The 19,869-nt window shown below is 34.4% G+C and overlaps 1 protein-coding gene across 2 annotated transcripts in view; it reads right to left on the reverse strand.

The window, feature by feature from the left end:
* fwd (phosphatidylinositol 4-kinase beta fwd) overlaps positions 1 to 19,869 on the reverse strand; it is a 241,061-nt gene that overhangs the window by 42,880 nt on the left and 178,312 nt on the right. For both annotated transcript variants that reach the window (XM_090374066.1, XM_090374067.1), the window contains exons 8-10: positions 18,229 to 18,371; positions 11,253 to 11,474; positions 3,207 to 3,365 (exon numbers count right to left, since the gene is read on the reverse strand). In XM_090374066.1, the coding sequence (XP_090230192.1) occupies positions 3,207 to 3,365; positions 11,253 to 11,474; positions 18,229 to 18,371 (524 nt within the window). The remainder of the gene's footprint in view (positions 1 to 3,206; positions 3,366 to 11,252; positions 11,475 to 18,228; positions 18,372 to 19,869) is intronic.

Here is a 19,869-nt window from a genome sequence, read left to right on the forward strand (position 1 = left end):
ATTTGTCTCTTGTAAGCGATAGCTATGAGATCATATCAGGAGATCAAATCATAGATGCCACAACTGTTGCTGCGCAATTCCACTGTGAGTGATTAGTTGAATTACAGTAAACTCTTTAAAACTGGCAATAGCTGGTATTTAAAATTTTTCCAGAGGTATATGTAGTGGTTGGGCACTTTGAAGAAGCACATTTCAATGAATATTATATAATGAATACTAAAAACAGAACTTATTTACACCTGTAAACATTTATGACTAAAATATAGCACTAGTGGTTAAAATGTAAATAAACAAGATTTACAGCAATGTTGTCATGTATTGTAATGTTAATTTTAAATGCATAATAATTTTTTTATATAAATAATTTTGCACTGGAGGATAAAAGGAAAAAAAAAAACAGATTATTCTTCTTACATGACATTTAGATTTTAATAATGTACTGTGGGGAAATAACAATTACCATGTTTTTTTTTTTTTTTTTTTTTTAACTATCATTATAACTATAGCAGACATATGTCAAAAAGAAAAACAGCAGGTGGCTCAAGGTCGTTAACTAGGCTTCTCTTTTGTAATGATAAAACATTGAGACTAGGTTACCATTTTTCTGCTCATATTCTTTTTTGCTTATGTCTTTCTTTAGTGGAAACCAGAGTAGGTGACCTTGATTTGCCTGTTATTTTTCTCCCTAAGAAGCTATGACTAATTCTAATGGCAGAAAAAAACCATGGTAACCAAGTCTATTGTTTGTATGTGTCAGTACACTACTCTTTATGGAGATTAACCATAGATTTAATCAAGCATATATTTCTCCAGTTGTAGCCACATTGGGCGTTTTCAATTTCTCTTTGCTCTCAGTTGTCCTAAAGTGATATCAAGGTGGTAAGTAGCTTATGCAACTGCTGAATAGTTGCATAGCCACATAGCTGCAGTGTGCAAGAGCTTACATTAAGTTACAAAGTTTGCTGAATAAGAGATATCAATAAAAGAGAGAAATTCAAATTTATAATATAACTAAAGCTATATGTCCTCAGAGAAATAAGATGCTTACAGGACTATCTTGTCCTTTCATCTGTTTTTGCAGCCAGCATGATTTAAACTTCACTGATAATGGAATGGTTTTAAACTTCACAGCAGAACAAACTTGTCTATGTGACAAGCTGCTGTAGTATAGCACTGGTATGCCATTTGTAACATCTTATGAGATTTGGAATAAATGGAGAAACAGCAATTTAAGTAACCTGCTTTGACTGAGGCACACAAACTTGCTGCACTTCAGGTTAAAACGATGTTAAGAATTGGGAGCTACTACTTCTTGGGACCACAATTGGTTCATTCAGTTAACTTCTTTAGAATGATTTCAGAGTGGCATGTGGAGTGACTTTAGTTGGGAATCCACTTAAGAAGGCTTCAATAATTGTTTTGAATGTCTAGGTGGTGCCTATCAGTAAACCCAACACTGGAGTTTTCTTTTTTAAATCAACAGATCAGTTTTAACTTTCTTGGGATAAAAAAAAAAGGTCACAATCAGTTTGATGTCATTACACCGAGACTTGATAGCTTAAGCCATATAGTAATTAAAGTACATTTTTCACTCCTTTTGGACCAGAAGAGGAGGGCCCACCCCTGGGTGGGCCCCCTGTGATTAACAGAAGTAAAAAGTAATATAGTTAACTTCTTAAATAATTACTAAGATTAAAACTTTATAGAGCACTAATAAAACTAGTTTTACATTCTCTAAATTTAGCCATTCGATTTAATTACAACTGTATTTATTACTTTTCTCCCACATACTTTTCTTGTCTATACCCCCTGCATGCAATATCACATTCTTGAGGTTTACATAACAAATTAGGCAAAGTGTGTACAGACCGTCTAAAAGCTAATGATAATTCATTAAAACTAGAATTCCATTTTTTCCCAAAGAAATTATAATGAAATTTAGGATGGCTCAACAAATATTTCTAAAATAATTAAATAAGAAATTTCATGAAAATCAAGTCACTGGAGATTTCAGTTGTTACATGTTGACGGACAAATGTGGGAAGACAATAGGTGCATTATGTTTATGTGCCTAAAAATAAAGTTTTTTTTGTGTCTGCTTACAATTCCAATTCATAAATACCAGAGCTTAAGAAAACTGAACTGGAAACTGTTTTCACAGGGTGAAAAACTTATCAAAAATACAGATAACCCATATTTTTGATAAGTGCCAAGCATTTTTGTCACCAGTGTTGCCTATAAACTATAAACATTTGAAACATATGTACTATAAACATTTGAAATATATCGATTTATCCAATCAAAGTAAATCATCACACAGACAGAAATGCTGTTATCCCTTCATTGTGTGCCAGAAATATTTTGTGATTTTTAAACTGCATATAAAAACCAGATAAAATATTTTGGTCACTTTAATTTCTTTTGAATATTACAATTGCATCCTAAACATCACCAGGTTCACTGTTCTAAAAGTCACATATAAAACTATTCTTGTCAACCAGGATATATGTAGTATTGAAGGCATGAAGGGATTGTATTTTTATGTCCTTTTAAGATTCTCATGATATTTAATTGACTCAAATGTAGATTGCAGGAACACCTTGTTGACTTTCTGGTAATTGGTTATATGTTACAACACCACTCAATGTTCTTTTTGATAACTTAAGCCGGTACTAATCATAGAAGTGGATTATTGCTAGATGCATTGGTTTTTCTGTCCTATTTCAAATGTTCCCATATACTCTGAATCTCTTTAACATTTTCATACGTCCAGTACCATTTCAGAATGCACTTCCTTTCTTCAAATGCTAGTTGATTATTCTCAATATTCTCCATACAACCATATTTTCAATATTTAATTGCCTATTCTCTATTCAATTACCATATTCTCCATATTCAATTACCATATTCTCTATATTCAATAACCATATTCTCCATATTCAATCACCAATTAATCTTCAACACAATGAAAACTAATTAAAAACCAGTTAAAATGAACTGTTTATGAAAATTCTGGGTACAAAATATGGCTATTTAAAGTGTTTATATGTAATTTTGACTTGCCCTGTAATTCAATGCACTTGGCAAACAACTAGCAGCTTTCTCAAACCTTTCAATAGTTTACAGAAGCCACCAGTGGTATCCCACAGTATGAACATGCTAATTAACCAAACTGCTTAATGAAATATTTTTGAATTTATACACACCTTTAGAGTAGTTTTAGGTATACTAAGGCTTTCTGAAAGACGGCGTCTAATATCTCCTGCAGCTACAAATGTTGGTTCTCTGCTGTCTGCACTGGTTCCACTGTCTTGGGAAACCTGAGATAAGGCATCTCTATCATGATGTTTCTCACAAGCCATATACTAGAAATAACAAATATGTTCATTTTAATGAATAAGGTTAAATCTAGAGATATTTGCAAACTACACAGTTTATACTAGTTGTCAAATGAGTATGAACTGTGTGATTTTTATATCAGGACATTTGAAATTCTTGTAGAATTTCAAATGTCCTGATGTAAAAATCTCAGTGTACAAAGGAAGGAAAATACAAGTAACCCAATTTTTAAGATAGTATCAACTGTAGTATCAAAAAAAAAAAAAAAAAAAAAAAAATGGTGCAAAGCAAAGAAAATCACAAACTTTGTAGTTTACAGCTCAACAAGATCAATCAGAAATGGTCAAAATAATTCTTCACTAACCACAGCATATATGTTGCAAATATCCTCATGATACTATTTGAGAAATGCCTTGGGGAGGAGAAACTAATTCAGTAAGAAATTTAGTAAAACTGGACAGCAATATTTCACGATGAGTTACTAAGTAAGATAATGTAATAGTTTTCTATCTGATGTATTTTTATGAATTCAATTCACTTAATTAGATACAATACCTAAGGGTGAGTTCTATGTTCCCTTATATTTACTTTGCATTATTATGCAAACTTTTTACATATGTCGCTACAGTGGCCTAGTCATCTGGCACCTATTTGAAAAGGTCTGAGTTTGGTCTTAGACCAGAGGAATTATTAATGGCACTTATTTGGGTTTGAGTTAGCCAGTCTCAAGCAGAAGTGTGGGATTTTTCCCTTTGAATTATTCCTGGGTTTTGTCCCCTCCACAAAGGAAAAATGCCTTGAATACTACAGAGCTATACACACAGGAATGGAAGGCAATAGGAGAGAACTACATATAACTTTAATAAAATGTTCAGGGTTTGTTTGTTGTTTGGTTTTTAGGAGCATTAGCAACTAAGGCCATATTGCTCCGGGATATGCGATGGTCATTCCCTGATCTTTCCGCATCCTCCATATTTGGTGGTGACGGGCTCGAACCCCGGTCTAATCAAGAAGCGTGTGCTATGCACTGCTGCTCCTTCCCACCTGGCTACGGAGGCGCCTAAAATGTTCAGGGAGAATACTTATCACCATCATGGCAGAATACTACTTAAGGGAAAAATAGCAGTTTAATTCTCTCGAACATGCAACCTTTCCAGATATTGCCACATCAGAAAATATTATTGTGGAAGAGGATGTAATAATCCATCATATCTAGAAAAATGCCATTTCCAACAACAAGAAAAAAAAAAATAATAAAAATAATAATAATAAAAAATATATATATATATATAAAACAATAAATTAGAATAAGAATTTAAAAAAAAATAATAAATAAATAATGCCAGCAGCATGGCAAGACAAGATTGTTTTTTTTTCGCTCGTCTTGCCATGCTGCTGGCATTATTATTTTTTTTTTAAATTCTTATTCTAATTTATTGTTATATTTCAAGCATCATGTAGAGGAATATGCTTTTTGCTGCCTCTGATGTTTGCTTTACCTTTTTATTATGAAAAATTCAGTTTCCAACTATTTCAAATGTTATTCAAATATATATATACACAGGTAGCCCTCAGTTTCTGATGGGTTTCTGCTCCTGAAGGAACTGTTGCAAAAAAAAAAAAAAAAACTGTGTAAAATGAACCTAATTATATAATGTAAGTCAATAAGTTATGTTCCAGGCCCCTATCAAAACTGACATAAGTAATATAATATTATTATATTTAAAGCTCTGAAATGAGTGCTATGAATGCAAAAACAGCTTTTTTATGAATAAAAATCAATTAAATGTAATATAATATAAAATAACCAAATTAAATTTTGTACATTAACTTTGATATGTTTGAAGCCCAGACCAGACCAAAAGTTTTTGTAAGTGCCAGTGTTTAAGGCCCCTACATTGATCTTTTTTGACACTGGCATAATGCAGATTTTACTTCTCTGATGAAGTCCCTGGTTGAGGATCTTCCTATTTTTTGAAGAAAGCATGCAGTGTTGACTGTCAAGATTTCCTCTTTCTTTCTCTCTTTGAAAATCTCAGAATAAGGGCTAATGGATACAATTATGCTCCTTTTCACTTTCTCACTTCACTCCCAGTCATGGTCAATCTCACAGAGCTCATCAGTGAGGGGGGGGGGTCTCCATGGCTGAAAGGATGCACTATAGATTGCTTGTATTCATAGATTTTAGAGGAGACTCATCTTTTTCTTTTCCTTCTTCTTCTGTTGGCTTAGTTCTTTAACCAATTCTTCCAAGTCTTTACTGGAAAACTGCTGTCCATGGCTATCCAACAGCTCTGTTACATCTTCAGCTGTAGCCTCATTCAATCCAGCCCTTGCACCAGCCTGCTAACGTCTTCAACAATGTTCTCCACTGGCTCTAATCCTGTGAAGCTGTGCATAAACTGTGGGCGAAGTTTGCACCACACTCCATTCACACAGTTCACTGACAATTCCTCGCAATCTGCGTTGATGTTATTAATGCCCTTTAAAATGTCGAATTAGCACCAATAATCCTTGATAGTTTTGTCTGACCTGTCCCAAACTCTTACCATTTCCATGAAGGTTTGGCAGAAGTAATAGGTTTTAAAGATTGCTATTACCCCAAAGCCCTCCTGTTCCATTTTCAGTAGACTGGCAACGTGGCTTTTTTAGGCTCTTGAGAGCACATGGTGCCTATGAATGGTACATCAATATTGGTTTTAATTTTAAAAGTGCCAGAGCATTTGCACACAGCAGAAGCATTAGCCTGTCTTCTGCAGCCTTGAAACCTGGTGCAGACTGCTCTTCATGGGCAATGAAGGTTTGTGATAGTGACTTCTTCCAATAAAACCTGGTCTCATCAACATTAAAAATGAGATCAGGAGGATAATTCCCCTCCTCTATAATGGCTTGAAACTCTGCAGAAAATGCTACAGCTGTCTCAGCATCTGCATTTGCCACTTAATTTCACACAGCGGCACTTACTTCAAGATTTAAATCGCATGAACCATCCCTGCTACCCAAAAATGTCTCATCACCACTTTTTTTCTTTGAGATCTTCAAAAATTGACTTTACCTTATCAATAATAACAGCTTGAGTCAACAGAATATTTTTCTTTATTTAAGTCATCCACCCACAATGACAATAATTTCTTCATTTTACTAAAAGTTTACTTCTGCTATAATTTACCTGCATCGCACTTACTGTCGTAGCATGTTGCATTGATGTTTTATTTCATCTACATTTTTCATTATGGTACTCACAGTCGATGGAGGCAATTCCATACTTCTACACATATTAGGACGTGTTTGACCACCTTCCATTCTATGAATTACTTACCTCCATCTTTTGATAGATCTACGTGACTTTTTAGCAACATTTTCACATTCACTTAGCTTTACTGCACTTCTCTTACTAGACATGGATACTCTTATTTTATTAATTTAATCAATTTTTTATTCCCAGCCCGGCTAAAGGGTGAGGGGTTGGCGTCAGGAAGGGCAGCCGGCTGTAAAAATTGCATGCCAAAACAATAAAAACACTGATCCCATATAATAATGGGAAAAAGGCGAGGACAAAAAAAAAAAACAACAATTTTTAATTAAAACTCACAAACTGACACTGTAGAATAGTGACCTAACAATAGTAACCCAATGAGCAAACTGAGTGTTCCTCTCCTCTTATTTCTGGTCACCTCATCCCTGATTGGCTTAGATGGTAGATGGGGATAGCTCTCATCTCTGATTGACTGTGCTGTTTCTTTACATCATATCCAGTATTTATAGCTGCTCATTTTTGAAATCTTTTTTAGTTTTTGATATTTTTGGCCTTCTGGTTTCAAAACCACTGTTATTGTGAATCGTCGGTAAACAAACCGTCGAAAACCGAGGGCTACCTGTATATGGGTTACCTTATACGAGGGCTACACGAGGGTACACGTGTACACGAGTAACATGAGAGTTACACAAGGGCTACCTTATACAGGTAGCCCTCGTGTAACTAGAAGTGACAATTTGAAATGTGCTTACTGTTAATGAGAAACTTGGTACAACCTGCATTTCATTACTTCACTATGTTCAGTTTGATGCTAGTGGTGGAGATTCTTAACTCACTCTGCTAGTATTCAGCATTAAATCAGTCTCTGGGTTTTTCAGTACTTCATTTTTGAAAAGAGATGCACATTTCTTTGCAGTGACTGCTTAGTTTTGTCTCTTTCAGGGTGATAATGTTCCCAATCACACTACTTGCATTTTCTGCAAATAAGTAGAGGAAAAGGTTTCATCTTCCAACACTCTCAAAAAAATGTTTACATACAATTCTCTGTCCTAGAAGTTAAGGGAAATTATGAGAAACAGTCTGGAAAATTACTGCTCTGTAGCTTGATTAGTTCTGTCTAGTTTTTACATACAATGACTTAAAGTCTACCTCAAAAGGACGAGACAATCATGTGAAAAGATGCTTCATATTTTCTGAGGTTTTAGTTTGTACTGCTGTGAGTTATTTATTTAGTAAATTCACATATCTAAGACCATATCATATTTCTTCAAGTGTGTTCAAGAGGCAATCTGCATGTCGTGCAGACTGAAAAATCCAGCATAACCTATAGGGAGAAACCCTACTCTTTCCAACTGAGATTAGCTATGATTTAAAACTAGAGAGATAAGGTTAGATCTGGTTCAAAACTCTGATTGTAAAATTTCAACTATCGTTGCATACTTTGCTTGATTCAAATCTAAGGGACTGATTGTTTCATTCAGAATATGAGAATAACACTGTTTCTTACCTCTCACCAGTTGTGATTTGCCCACATAAAAGCCTCAACATAGATAACCACATTATGGTGCGCAAGTATATAGTGCCATTTTCATAATACACCACTGCAGAAATATAACACCTACTAATTTTGTAGTGAGCTTAAAAATGGGATGATTTTATACATTGAAAATATGTCCAATTTATTGTTGGTTAATTAATTTAAAATACACACATGAATAGTGAAGACCCAAAAAAAAACATAAAGATCAAACACAAAAATAGTGAATGCAGGGACAAAATTTTGCAATAAGTATAAATTAGCCTGTAATCTAGATATTCAGGAGGTAAGGCATATTATAGCATATTGAGAAGTCAATGGTCAAGAGCAAAGAATTCTTTGTTTATATGAGCACTAGAAGGGAAGGAATGAACCATATTGGTCAACTTGATATTAACTGCAAAGTATCAAAGATTCTGTACAGATTACTGATAAGCTGAATAAATGTTACACTTATGGGAGGTGTCACATGGGAAGTTTTTAGAGATCAGATACCATAAATCCATCTACTGCTGATTGGAAATTAAACTATTTTGTGATAACCAAGAAAGTGGAATAAAAATTGTTGAAGCTAAAAGTAAATAGGGCACTTTGAGGCTGACCTTGGTCAAACATTTAGCTATAATAACAAGTGCATCCTTGGACTGAGGGGAAGTATTATGCAAATACTGCTTCTGTTCATAAAGGTGATTTAAAGGACAAAGTCGGTAATTATCTATTAGTGTAACTTCATTGGGAGTTAAAGTAATATCATACCTTGCCAAACTGATCAGCTGCTACAAAGGAACCAGATGTAAGGAATAACTTTGACTTCATTTACTTAGATTTCAGTAAAGCTTTTGATGCTCCCACAAGAATAAACATTGTATAAATTGCAGTAATGTGGTAATAGGTGCAAGTTAATACAATAAATAAAGGGACAGCTAATTGGTAGGGGGGGGAGAGAGAGAGAGAGAGAGAGAGAGAGAGAGAGAGAGAGAGAGAGAGAGAGAGAGAGAGAGAGAGAGAGAGAGAGAGAGAGGTTATAAACAGCCACTGCTCTTCATTGACTAACATTATGAGTGGGTCTGACAGGGTCCAACACTGTCCTTTCGGTATTTCAGACTTAACGGCTCTAGGTTTGTTGACAATACAAGGTATACAAGGCAGTTAATGAAATTAATCATGGTATATAAATTCGATAAAATCGAGACAAACTATTCAGACACATTGAAAAATGGCAAATGAGATATGACTTGACAAATGCAATATAATAGATTTGGGTAGCAGTAATTCCAACATAACATACTACTTTGGATAGCACCAAATTAAGATTAATTACTCATTTAAGATGCTTAAAATGTCATTTAGATTAACTTTATTTGTATTATTTTAATTTAGTTTGGGAAAATAATATTTATGAGGATTTATCATAGGATCACTCGCAACTTCGCTTCTCCTAACCCTATTTTTTCCATAGTTTTAATATTTCTTAAGTTTTGTCAGTTGTAGCAAGATTTATTTTACAATAAACAAGAAACTAATTTTGAAAATTGGAGGAGGAAAAGGCAAAAGAGAGAGAGAGATTGTAACTGTTGACCTTAGTTCTACAATACTGGCTTACAAATACTAAAATTGATGAATTTCTGTGGAATTCAGATCTAGAATTTGATAAAACCAAAACATGTAATATATAAATAGATACAGAGAATACTTAATACTGTTGCATCAAAAAGCAACAATGGGTCTTATTTAAATATTTTTATGATTTTCTTCTGGAAATTTAAAAATTCTGACTGGATTTTTGATAATAGTTTTATTCTAGTGATGAGCAATAAAGTCAAATTAAGAACATTAATATTTTAAAATATTAAATTACAAAATTCATGAAAAACAAACTTTAAAAAACCTGCCTTTTTCACTACTGAAATTCACAAGATGCAGCAACCTCACCAGACGATAACAATAAGAAATTATCTGTGCACTTAGAAAATTTAACATAATTAAAAAGGAACAAAAAGATAAAGTAAATATAAAATGAAAGGAAGCCTGTTGGGAACAAACAGCATTAAAATATTTTTTAATATCTCCAACCAATGAAATATACAAGGGGAAAGATAAAAATAACATTTACCCATAAAAAATGATAAAAGCTATTGAATGAAAATTGATTAAAAATAAAGTAAAAGCAAGGTCAAAACATGGTAAAAAGAGAAATAAACAGTAGCTTTTGGCAACACTATACTAAGTAAATTGATGAATGAAGCAGTGTGAAGCTTTTCTTAAGTGGTCCAAACTACCTATGATTACAAGAAAAAAATGTCCCCATACAGTCTTCTTATCAATGAAAGAAAATTTAACACATGAACATTGAGGGTGCCAGAGGAATATGCAGACCAATATCTTTCTTCTTGTGGTGGAGTGGTTTATAAATAACATTGAGCTGGGGGTCAAAAGCAGCAATTGAATGAGCAGAGTAGCTCTGCCTGCAACATGGAAAGTTAACATAGCTAGCTGAAAGGGAAGAGGGGGATATTATTTCTTCATCTTTCTCTACTCCCTCTTTTTCCTGCACTGTACCAATTCCTGCAGTTCTTTTACACTGTCCCTGTCAACTTTTTTAAACCCAACTGTTTTCAGTCTTTTCCACTCACTGACAAAAATGCTTTAACACATCTAGTTTAGATTCTAAAATTAATACTTTTCCTTCTTTCCTTGTCCAGGAAAACCTACAATATTTCCAATTCAAACTGAGATGAGTAAGAAAGCTTTTAATCAAAAATGAACAACGTAGTTGTATCACAATAAAGTGGCACATCAAAACAAAGTGACAGAGTTAAGAATAACAATGCGCTGATTATGTTATGGGTGAACTATTGCATATGTAAACAGTTCCAATAGTTCCACTGACTGTCAAGTGAGTTGGCATCAATAAAGTTTGGTTAGACAAGGACTTATTGTATTTATAATAAACACAAATATGAATATGAATGCATTTTTATGCTTATTCGAATGCATAATATATTTCTTTATAAATAAACCCACAGTGTCAAAATAAAATTTAATAGAAGATTGAACTGAAAATGTACAGAGCTTTGTCTGAAAGGAAAAAGGATATTCTATACACATTAAAATTCATACCTGAATGGATATAGCATCATATTCTTCTGTCCAGCATTCTGCATCATCATCCATACTAGGATAAATAGAAAAATTAACACATCCCAAGTCTTGCTGACCAAAATATTCAGGCAGGTTTTCTTCGGAACGAGTCTGGCGCAGAGTATTTATTATTTTAGGTGGAACAGCTGCAGTTTGTATATCTTCTGCTTCTACTACTTCTACATAAATGAGGTATGGTGCCTAATAAAAATAATATACTTATAAAGTAATTTACCTATTTTTAAATTAAATGTTTTTGCATGTACAGCTGAAATTTACTGACTGTATAAAAACATCTTAGGAATTAGGTTTTTTTTTTTTTTTGTTGTTGTTAACTTGTGGCAATTTCAACCGCTTTTGCCACAGACTCAAAGTCCTTCTCTAATTTTGAGAATCATTGTCTTCTACCACAAAAGTCAAAAGAAAAATTTGTGACAATTTTATCAAGCATAATTTTTAATTAGTTTTTAATTTTGTTATGAACCAATCATCATGGTGCTGCAACCACAAGGGCTGTTATGTGTTAAGTTAGTCTGATACTATAAGAATCTGAAGTAACTGTGAGCATCAGAAGTAGGAAAACATTACTTATAAGATGCACAGCACTGCACTAGCTCCCCTCCCCCACATATCCATTTTCCAATTTTACAGAGCTATTTAGAGATGTAGAAAGAAAACATTTCACTGCATGCATTAACAAGGAATTTATTAAAATTTCTGATATCTAAAACATTAACACTTTGGTATAAGTTTAAAATACCATAAAAGTTTGTAGCCCTTAAGATTTTTATCAGTGGTAAAATGGCTGAATTTAAAGGATATTTAGTGTATTTTGGTAATTTTACTACAGGCAGAGATCAATAAGAAATTGTAACATATGGTCTTTTAAGTTTAAATTTATATACCAAAGCGTTAATGTTTTGGATATTAAAAAAATTTTATAATAAAGTGATTTGTTTGTCTCTTTCTACATCCAATACTCCCATGTGATTGATAGCAACACCCTTCAATTCTCACATTACATTTGCTGAGTAAATTTCCATGAGGGTCTCTGTCACTGGCTATGCTGTTATGTTCCATTCAAGCTGATATAAGCATGACACAATCCCAGAGTCTCTGACCCAAGGAATCACTTATCTGAAGGCTAAGGACGAAGACACCACAGGTGAAGAACAGACCAATCACCTGTCTCCCAACAATGTACAAGATAATGACCAACTGCATAACCAAGAAGACATCAGACCACATGGAGAGACAGAACATCATGGCTGAGCAGCAGATGGGATGTATGCAGATGAGCAAAGGATGTGTGGAGCAAATCACCACTGGCACAGCAATTATGGAGCAAGCCTACAAGAAGCACTGCAACCTGTAAATGACCTACACTGACTACTGCAAGGCCTTCAACTCTGTGGTAGCTGGCTGTTAGAGACACCAAAGATCTACAAAGTCAACACGACACTGACACACTTCCTAGAAGCAAGCAAGGTGAAATTGAAAGACCACCATCAAGGTTGAGAACATCACCATCAGACCAATCACTATTAGAAGAGGAATCGACCAGGGAGATGTCCAGCACACACTGTGGTTCTGTCTAGCACTCACAACACACTGTCCACCATGCTCAACAACAGCAAGTATGGATATATCCTAAAAGAGAAGGAAGAACCTGTACACCCTACCTCTCACCTGATGTTCACTGATGACATCAAACTGTGCCGCAACCAATAATCAACTCCAACAGCTACTCCAGATAACCAAAGTGTTTGGCACTGACATATGGATGCAATTTGGCCTGGACAAATGCAAGACCCATGAATTACACCAGTGGAATCCAGTCAGCTGAAACTGCCAGCCAGATGAAGACAAGAGAAGAGATGGAAGCCATGACAGAGGAAGAGACCTACAAATATCTGGGGATGATCCAAGCTCAGCAGTTAGAACACAAGGCCCGCCTAGCTGAGAAATACCATCAGAGACTGAAGAGCCTGCTAAAATCAAAGCTGAATAGCAGGAACATAGTCAGAGCCATAAACACCTATGCAGACCCAGTATTAACATATTCCAGGATCACAGATTGCACCAACACCAAGCTGGAGGAGATTATGAGATTGACTAGGATAATGATGACCAAGAGCTGCCAACAGCAACTGCAGTTGGCCATCAAGACAATAACCATAGCCTAGAAAGAAGAAGGAAGGGATTTAACTGGCTTCATTAAACAAGAGGTGACTAAGAACCTGAAGATTACTTCGAGGAGAACATAGTGCCAATCTACCAAGCCATAAGAAAGATAAACAGCATATACCATTCAACCTTAACAAGGACTTACACTGACAAAATATAGGCAAAGAAGGCACTACAATGACCTCCAGCAAGACTAAGTAGATAAGATGGGTTCCAATGCATGGCTGACGAGTGGGAGGCTCTTCTCTGAGATAGAAGGATTCATGCTGCCCCTAGAGACCAGGTAATCGACACCAACACAATCAACACTAAATGAAATAATCTCCGAGGATCCCAGAGTGACAGACAACGCCACCTGGCCAACGAAACAATCCAGCACATCACTGCAGGATGCATGGAAATCACTCAGATGGAGTACATTCACAGACACAATCAGGCTGCCAGGATAATACAAATAGAAGCTATCACAAAAATACTATTTAATCAAAGAAAGTGTACCGTGTTACAAGTAAGAACTTCAGGCTGTACTAGAGACACCTACTCACAAATTATACTGCGATCATGCCATAATAACAGAAGATGATGATCTTGCATAACAGACCAGATATAACCCTCATTGACAAGACAGAAATGGCTACCTACCTGCCTGACTGACATAATGGTGCCCAATACTAGAAAGCTCCAGAAAACCTATGATGAAAAGATCAGAAAATACCCAGACCTCAGACAGAAAGTCAAAGAAATGTGGTTTATGGAATAGGTAATGGCTATCCTGATTGCTGTGTCAACCACTAGCATGGTGCCAAAGAGCCTCCATAAGAATCTAGCAGCAATAGGCCTCCCAGAGAATACCTACATGGAACTCTAGAAAGTCACAAGCCTGAACACCTGCAGGACAGTAAGAGAGTTCCTAGACCAATAATAATAATTACAAGACACAAACCAACCACCCCATGTATTTGGTAGCAGTACATGTCCAGGGGCAGAAAAAGTCCCATATAAAGGATAAAAAGTTTTATAATAATAAATAAGCAAGCTGTACATGGGGTGATCATTTACTTTTCAGACTGGTGCGAGGTTTTATGTTTACTGTGCAAACTTTTCATAACTGCCCACATATTTCTCAATACTTGAAAACTTATATTCATGACTTACTCCACTGAGCACTCAGATGAAAAAAATGTATATACAGGGCATACATAACATGTGGGACCCACTTCAAGGATGGATTTAGGACCCAAAAACAATAAAAAAAAGTTTACATAAACATAGGTCTGATTTGCCTTGTTTCCGAGTTATAACTATTTTTGTGTTCAATCAACTATCTGCTTACATTTACAGGAGATTCTCAAAGTGACCAACACACGCCTGAATACAAGTCTGCAAATGCCTCATATCAGACCTCCTCACCCAATCAAAAGTTCCACGTGTCTGTCGGATTTGCTGTTCTGGTACTGATGGGTCTACCACCATCTGAAACTCATTTTCTAAATGAACTAGTACATTCATGTATTCTCTGAAAGGTCTTCTTATTTGGCATATGACGATTAGGGAAGTTTTCTGCATCGTATCTAGCAAGTCTATACACGAGATGCATGTCAGCTATCTCTCAATTTAAATAAGCCTCCATTATCGCATTAAATGCACAGTACCAAAATGTTAATAACTAGCTCCGAATGTAGTACCCTTGTTAAGAGAACTAACTGAAATCACTCAAAGAATACTACGGGACCTTGTTTACATAACTACAGCAAGGCATCTATGAGTTATTGAGCATTGTTTGTAAACAGTTGAATGTAACTAACTATGCTAACGCAGTTTATGGAAATAATTGCAAGAACACAAAAATAGCTGTAACTTGAACTTTATTTATTTATTGTTTTTTTAGGTCCTAAATCCATCTTTGAAGTGGGTCCCATGTGTTATGATACAGCCTATATATCGAGGGTTTAGTGTCAGACATTAACTACAAAATCATTTTGTAGTAAACGTTTTTGTAATTAACCAAGAAAAAGTCATTTGACATTTTCTTGGTTTATCTGAAATGTGCTTATAGTCCAAGTTAACTTGTAAACTACTAGAGAAATACATTTCTATGACATGATATGCATAGTTATTTGTATAAAGTTGAACTAAAGTTGTCTCAAAACAAAAATGCAATTTTGTGGTTAATGTTGTCTGACACTAAGCCCTCAATATATTTGCATATTTGCAAAAAAGGTTTAAGCACCAACCTGTCATAATACATCACATTTTTCCTAGTCCCTTGAACTGTTTGCTTAGTACAAGTTTTACGGTAAAAAAGTGAATATTAGAGAAAGTGCAATGAATGGTAGTTAAGGAGGTCAACAGTTGAGATTCACTTAGAAAAGTGGAATTTGGAAGAACTGTAAATAGATATGGGCCTTGCTGACATTAGAAATGAAATCACAATTCTGATGGAAAATTAATGAAAGATGCTAGAAAACTTATTACATTATTTCAATTCATTCTTCATAAATCTAAGCCTTCTCTCTCTCTCTCTGCGTGTGTGTGTGTGTGTGTGTGTGTGTGTGTGTGCGTGTGTGTGCGCGTGCGCGCGCGTGTGAGAGAGAGAGAGAGAGAGACTTTTTTTTTTTTTTTTTTTTTTTTGTTTGTAGTTGTTGGCGCATCAGCTTCTGTGGCCATAATGCACCTCCCAAGGTTTTTTGCAGTACTTTTGATCCCAGCCCAAGGCGGGATTCGAACCCGCGACCTTTGGGTTGCCAGGCAGGCACTTTACCCACCCGGCTAGCCCGGTCGGCATGAGAGACTCCTAAAACATAAGTACAGGTACAAATCTGCAAACCTTGGAAGTTGTTAATCAAGGGATTTTCCAGTTTTTGGGTAATAAATTTTAGTGTAACTAAGCATGAATTATCAAAAATAAGTTCGTATAGCCTACCACAGTATAAAGTAAATTATGAGAATGTAGCATAATAAAGCTTTAAAGTTAGGTTGAAGTAACAATAGACAATTGTTATCAAAACATTCTAGGGAATTTCAAAATTAATTATAAAATGTTATTTGGCGATTTAAAGTTATGAAAAGCATAAGGAATTCCTCATGGCCTCATGGTTTTTTTTTTTTTTTTTTTTTTTGTCCAGCAAAGTTTAAACTGCTAAGTAAATACACTGATATTAATGCAAAACAACAAAAATTTCATTTCCACGAGGAACTAGTTAGCCCTTTAATAGCAGACTAATCTCTTGACAATGCCATTTAATTAGAGCAGTGCAGGACCAAGTTAACTCATGGTAAGACAAAGTTTGTTCTATTGTGAAAATTAATGCCATTGCATTTATTAGGTTATTTAAACTCTGCTATTTGAAAAAACAAAATCAAAAAGTCCTTGTACTCTGCAATTTTTTAGAATACAGACAGTTCTCGCTTTATGAGTTCCCAGGTTTACAAGTTTTTTTTTTTTTTTCCAAGTATCAACAAAATCGAAAATATGAACATCAATTGCAAAAAATGAATGTTAAACATTCATAAATACCGCATTTCAAACCACGTGCATAGCTATACAATACAGCGTACCCTGATTACGGTATTAATCTGTTATCATTGTATCGTGAAAATATCATAATGTGAACCCAATAACACATTGTTTTTTTGGTAATTCATTCCACGACCTCGGAAGTTCAAATTTTCGCTATATAACTCCCTAAAAGGTTGTTTTTATAGTGTAAATTGTATTAGTTACCAATTCAAATCATTAAAACCACTACACTTTCATCGTCATCATATATTATAAGAACCAATTTTGAACAACTTTGTGATATTTTTCTAAAGCACTTTTCTGGAAGTCACACCATATAACAATGAAAACAATTTGCACTTCCTGGTTTATTGGGCTTTTCTGTTACTGTAATCAATTATAAATGGGTAGTAAACCTGATGTTATTGCATTTGGGAAAATACCGATAGCGGAATTGTGGGTTTTTACATTATTATGGTGAAATGTGTTTGCCCTTTACTGAAATCTTCAATTGTATAAAAAAACATAAATAAATTTTCAGAATGTTACTCCGTGCAAATCGTGTTAATTGTAATTTGTGCATTCCGTTAAAAACGTATGCATGCTATTGAAATTTATAAAGAAAAGAGAAGATTATCTTGGAAATAAACACCTCTTGAAGCATTTCTGAAGAAGACTACTCCTTGTGCAACAAACCAACGAGTGCTGAGCCAATAATGAGTGATCAACGAGCGTGCATTTAGTTGTTAATGAAGAATAAACATTCTTTAACATTTGTAATTCATAAATAATTTCTCTATTATTATAATTTGCTTGATTTTACAGGCTATGTTTTCATTTGTTTAGATAAATCAATCATTGTTTAAACAAACTAATTTCATCGTTGATAACACAACCCCTAATTTTAACATTGTCTATGGGAAATAAATTCCTGCTTTACGAGCATGCGCTAGGAACGAATTAACTCAAAGTCGAGAACTACCTGTATTCTCTATAGACATGGTGGCCAGCAACCACACAGTAGTCATAAATTTAGTTCTCTTTCCACTATGTATTCGAAATAGTTTGTATAACAACATAAATTAAAACTATGCATGAATTGAACTCTGAAGGCATATAACAATTTGAAGTTTCAGTTTGAAAAAATAATACATAACAGCCTTTAACTATATAACCGTAAGCATGCACAGTACAAGCGATGTCATTATACAATGACATCGCTTGTACTGGTGGTGAAATTGTTACTTTAATACTCATTTCAATGCTTACTTTATCCTTGGAATTGAGGACTACAGCTGCCTGTGGCGGGACTCGCACTACAAGATGAGGAAGCATTATGGAATGGATAGGTAACCACACCCTGGCAGGCAAATTCAAGTTTAACATGGATAACTCTGCTTGAAGACGTTGGGCTAATAAACAGTAAAAACTGATACATTGAACTGTTGTGTATATTCTCATTTGGATTTTATTATACAGCAGCTCTCGTATATTAACTTATACTAGGGCAAACCAAACTTGAGCTTGTAGCATCTACGGCAAGGCATATATTTCTTTTAATGATATAGTTCTTATATAACTTAGCATCGTATTGATTTCAAATACAATTTGACACAAAATTTTAATGAAAAATAATGGCATACTGTAAATACCAGGTATGGCTTTCTTTAATAATTCTTTTATTCATATATCATATAGTTTTTTTAAGTTCTGTGCTATCAATTACCTACCAGTCAGGCAACAGCATTTTTGTTAGTACAGGAAGTCCTAGTTGTTCATCAGTTACATTCCTGGAACTGCAACAAATAACGAAACAGCAAGCGGAGCTAATCAACCTCTGTATACAATGACTTGCATATGATTTGCACAAAAGATATGCTCTGGGGAAGAGGGGTATATTTTATGTCTGTGTGCAGAAAGCACAGATTTCTTTTTAAGATCACATTTATCACTTTTAATAAAGAATAAAAAATAGGAAAATAATCGGCAGCTTAATCCTCTCCTCACTCCATGTACTTCTTAAACTCTCTCTCACACAATTCAGGTTCTTGAGTCAGCAACTGTTTTTCTCCTTACCATAAACTTCATGCAGCATAGAATATAAACAAACAAGTCTAGTTTATTTCTGCATGGACTCAGATACTGCAGCCATATTTTGCTTAAAGGAAGATTATTTTTGTTTTATTTGCTTTTATTTCTCTTTGTAAAGTTCTTTATAATAGGAAATGACATTTAAAGCAATCACTCCGTCCATGACTAGCATCAAAAGCACCTTCATTTGCACTTTTGCCAAATTCATGATTTGCACGAATATGTAGCCTTCGTTAGAAAAGTTATAAATTTCAATAATAGTTTCTTACAGTTATTGAAATTAATATTGAAGTTAAGTATTAAAAAAGTGAAGATATTTTTAATTTTTTTATATTATTCTTGAAAATATTTAAAAATAATTAAAGTAACATTAAATTTTCAATGAAATTTATAATAAATCCTCAATAAATACACAAAACAAAGTGATTTAACAGCAATATGACCTGATGCTAGCTATCATGGACCATGGTGTGCACATGACTTTTATTGCTTTCACACACAAGGTTGACAGGTTTTAACATAAGTTCTGCTTAGGTCATTTATAATGAGTACATATGAAACAAGATTAGGGCTACAAGTAAACAAGGAAAAATCTCACATTTGTAATGAGTATGGTAATTGCAAGTTTCGTAGAAATAACAAGAAAAAAAAAGTGACTGTCATTAGCGCAAGGTTAATTATCCTTATATGAATAATAGGCAAAACATTAGCATTCCAAACTCTTTTAGCCACTGTCAGTAAACCAGCATAATATGGGTACTCTTTAGTGACCATGGGGATTTGGGAAACTAGACCACTACTGCAACATATAGCTCAGCT

This window comes from Mastigoproctus giganteus, chromosome 5 (genome assembly GCF_048544385.1).
Source record: "Mastigoproctus giganteus isolate SK-2022 chromosome 5, ASM4854438v1, whole genome shotgun sequence".
Classification (NCBI taxonomy): Eukaryota; Metazoa; Arthropoda; class Arachnida; order Uropygi; family Thelyphonidae; genus Mastigoproctus; species Mastigoproctus giganteus.